Source organism: Mus pahari, chromosome 2 (genome assembly GCF_900095145.1).
Source record: "Mus pahari chromosome 2, PAHARI_EIJ_v1.1, whole genome shotgun sequence".
Taxonomy (NCBI): domain Eukaryota; kingdom Metazoa; phylum Chordata; class Mammalia; order Rodentia; family Muridae; genus Mus; species Mus pahari.
The window spans coordinates 131969453-131972522 of record NC_034591.1 but is presented as its reverse complement, the minus strand read 5'-3'; the positions used below and the strand labels follow the sequence as shown (position 1 = coordinate 131972522).

Genomic DNA, 3070 nt, shown 5'->3' with positions numbered 1-3070 from the left:
GGTTTGGTGGCTGAAGATGGGATGGATCCCCAGGTGGGGTAGTCTCTGGATAGTCCATCCTTTCGTCTTAGCTCCAAACTTTGTCTCTGTAACTCCTTTTATGGGTATTTTGTTCCCTATTCTAAGGAGGAATGAAGTGAGATCATAACCTTCTGCAACAATCACCAATAGTATAGCACCAGGACCACAGCTAGTACATAAGTGCCTCCAGATAAGCTAGTCACTGGCTTTAATGACTTAAAGGTGAAGAGAGCTGGACAGATGGTTTGACCAGTCAAGGCACTTGCTGCCAAAGCCTTATTACACGAGTTCAACCCTCAGGACCTACATGATGAAGAAAGACAGCTGACTCCCAAGATGTCCTCTGACTTCCACATGCAACAAGGTACAATCATGCTGATACATGTATACACACAAATAAGGTATTCAAAATAAAAATAAAAGCTCACAGTATGTTGAAATGCACAGAAACTTAAGAGATTCTCTTGCCCAACTCCTTCATTTCCTGCTGCCTACCTAAGCAACCAGTAGTGTTTTCCTTCTGGTTTTATAAGTAATATACAATTTATTTCCTCTTAGCAGTAACAAAAAAGGAAGAAAAGAGATTTACTCATTTTTAAGTAGCAGAGTTTAAAATGATACCAACCTTAGGATTAATCCTTTCTGCTATGTCACGGTTATATAATAATATACTATTCTCACAAAACTATAATCTAATATTGTCACAAATAAATGGAAACAAACTATTTTTATAAAAAATCTACTGTGTAAGAAAATTCAAATTTATAAATTATTTTTAAGTATCAGTCATGTGAAGGATAAATTCATAATTACTTATCAGGGAAGAGGGTGGGGGTACATGAAACTTACTTGGTCTTATTAACACACTACAGCTACTTCAACAACCCAAGGAGCACGCAAAGGCTTCTGAAGTGTGTTATATAGTCTCCTTTTCTAGGTGAAGCATGCAAATGAAGACTATTACCTTAAAGATTCAGAGAGTGGGGTTAAAGTGCCGTCTCCTCTATCTACTACACGAAAGAAATTCAGCTGATCTCCTTCCCGGTATACCAAAAATGTAACTTGTTTGTTGCAGGAGGCCTTTTCCCAGACCTCATCCCGACTGGAATCCATGTACTCGGCAAGCTCCCTGAGTGGGTCTTCCACAGGAACTACAAATGGAAAGATTCATCAACAAGCTTCCAACTCAGCACATTTCTGCATCTTGCTACAGCAACAGGATATAGATAGTGAATGTATACAGCCACACTGTGCATGTGATAATACAATACACTCCAAACAGGCTCCTGACATTTTTACATTTTATATAGCATCCCTTATTAGTTTTAAAAGAACTTAATGAGTACTGCATTTTCATTTTTCCCCTCCTTCCCCCTTCCCTCCAATCCTTACTGTGTCTCTCCTAAATCAGCTCAAATTCATGGCTTGCTTCGTATTAATATGAAACAAAAACACATTATTATGTTGCATGCCTAAAGACATGCTTAAATAAAAACATGAGGTCACTTATTTTCCTATACAAAGACAGTTGATAGATTTATCTATTGTTATTTTAGCTAAATCCCTTCAGCCTTCTGTGCTTTTAAATACTGGTTCAAATAATCAATCACTTAAATGTATTATAAATCCCACTTACTTTAGATAATAAAATAATCATGAGAAAGACAGTGCACACACCACACACCACACACACACACACACACACACACACACACACACACACAATTGGGAGATACATGCAAGCAATTAGAGGCAAGAGAGAGTTAGAGACAGGATTCATTAGGAGAGTGGGTATCTAGCATGCCCAAGGTCCTGGGTTCAGTCTGTACCAGCAAAAGAAAACAACAAAATAAAGCAACAACAACAAAGGAAATCTCTCTTCGCTTTAAGAATAGATTCTTTCTACAGCTGTTCCTTGAGGCAGTTAAAAGGGCACGAGAAAGCATAAGGAAGGCCACTGGTGTGCTAAACTGCACTGCATCAAGGATCTGCAGGGGTTTCCTGAAAGGCTCCTCTCATGACTCAGTGTCTTAGTCAGGGTGTGTGTGTCCAACCAGAGCATAGGAGACTCACACAGATCTACTGGAGTCATGACACTCTTCACAACTGGTAGCCCAGTGATAGCCAGTTGTCAAGTTTCCAAGCTGCCTGACTTTCATTACTCATTAACAAAGCTGGAACACTGTGCAGTGCCCTAAGTGGTGGCCCCAACAGTGGATGCCAATGAGCTGCAGAGTACTCCCCTGGTGTGCACAGGCTCAAGGTTCACCTACCAGCACCAGAAAGGAAAGTGAAATAAAGAGAAACACTAACAGAAAAAAAAATTCTGAAAGCAGTAAGATCCAAGTATTAAAGATGCCATAGTGTGAAATTAACATCACTATTTTTGAAACATAACATTTTGATTTGTTCTTTCACAGTCAGAAAAATGTGTAAACCTTAAGATGGCATTATCCATAGAGTTTTCTGCCTTCTCTGAGACACCTATGTGGCCCGAACTTATTTGTAACTTTTAATCATCCTACCTCAGACATGGCCGAGATGACAGGCAAACGGGACAGTATCCAGAACCATTTTTAAAATGTAAGGTCCCAGTTTCCATATTACATCACTAACAAGTAATTATTACTACAGCCCCTGAAGCCATTCCTAACCCGGCACAGGGTGCCGTATGCCAGGATGTGGGTGCCGAGGTTGTCTGTGTGTGCACAACTTTGTATAACTGAACACTCACTGGGAGTTTGCCATCTAAAAGCAATATAGTTTAGAATATAATTTTAGAAAGGGAAGGTTTTTTTGTGCTGTTTTACTTGTTATTTTGAGGCAAAGCCTTAACATTTTAGTAATCCAATCTTAACCAAAATTATGAAGTACGGGGATATCATCTGACATACATGTGGGAATAAGCCAGCAATGGAATCTGTACTCAACTTCCAGTTTTCTAGTTTGTGGAGGATCAAAACAGTCTGAAAACCTTCTAAAAACAAGGGTCACACCGGACGGTGGTGGCAAACGCCTTTAATCCCAGCACTCGGGAGGCAGAGGCAGG

General features: G+C 39.7%; 1 protein-coding gene across 7 annotated transcripts in view; it reads right to left on the bottom strand.

Moving 5' to 3' along the window:
• Zfand4 (zinc finger AN1-type containing 4) overlaps positions 1-3070 on the bottom strand; it is a 56999-nt gene that overhangs the window by 31283 nt on the left and 22646 nt on the right. For 5 of the 7 annotated variants that reach the window (XM_021190862.2, XM_029535617.1, XM_029535618.1 and 2 more), the window contains one exon: positions 986-1172. The exons of 1 other annotated variant lie outside the window; for it this stretch is intronic. In XM_021190862.2, coding sequence (XP_021046521.1) covers positions 986-1172 — 187 coding nt within the window. Of the gene's footprint in view, positions 1-985; positions 1173-2546; positions 2604-3070 lie in introns of those variants that run through there. One more of the 7 variants, XM_029535620.1, reaches the window with a different exon arrangement.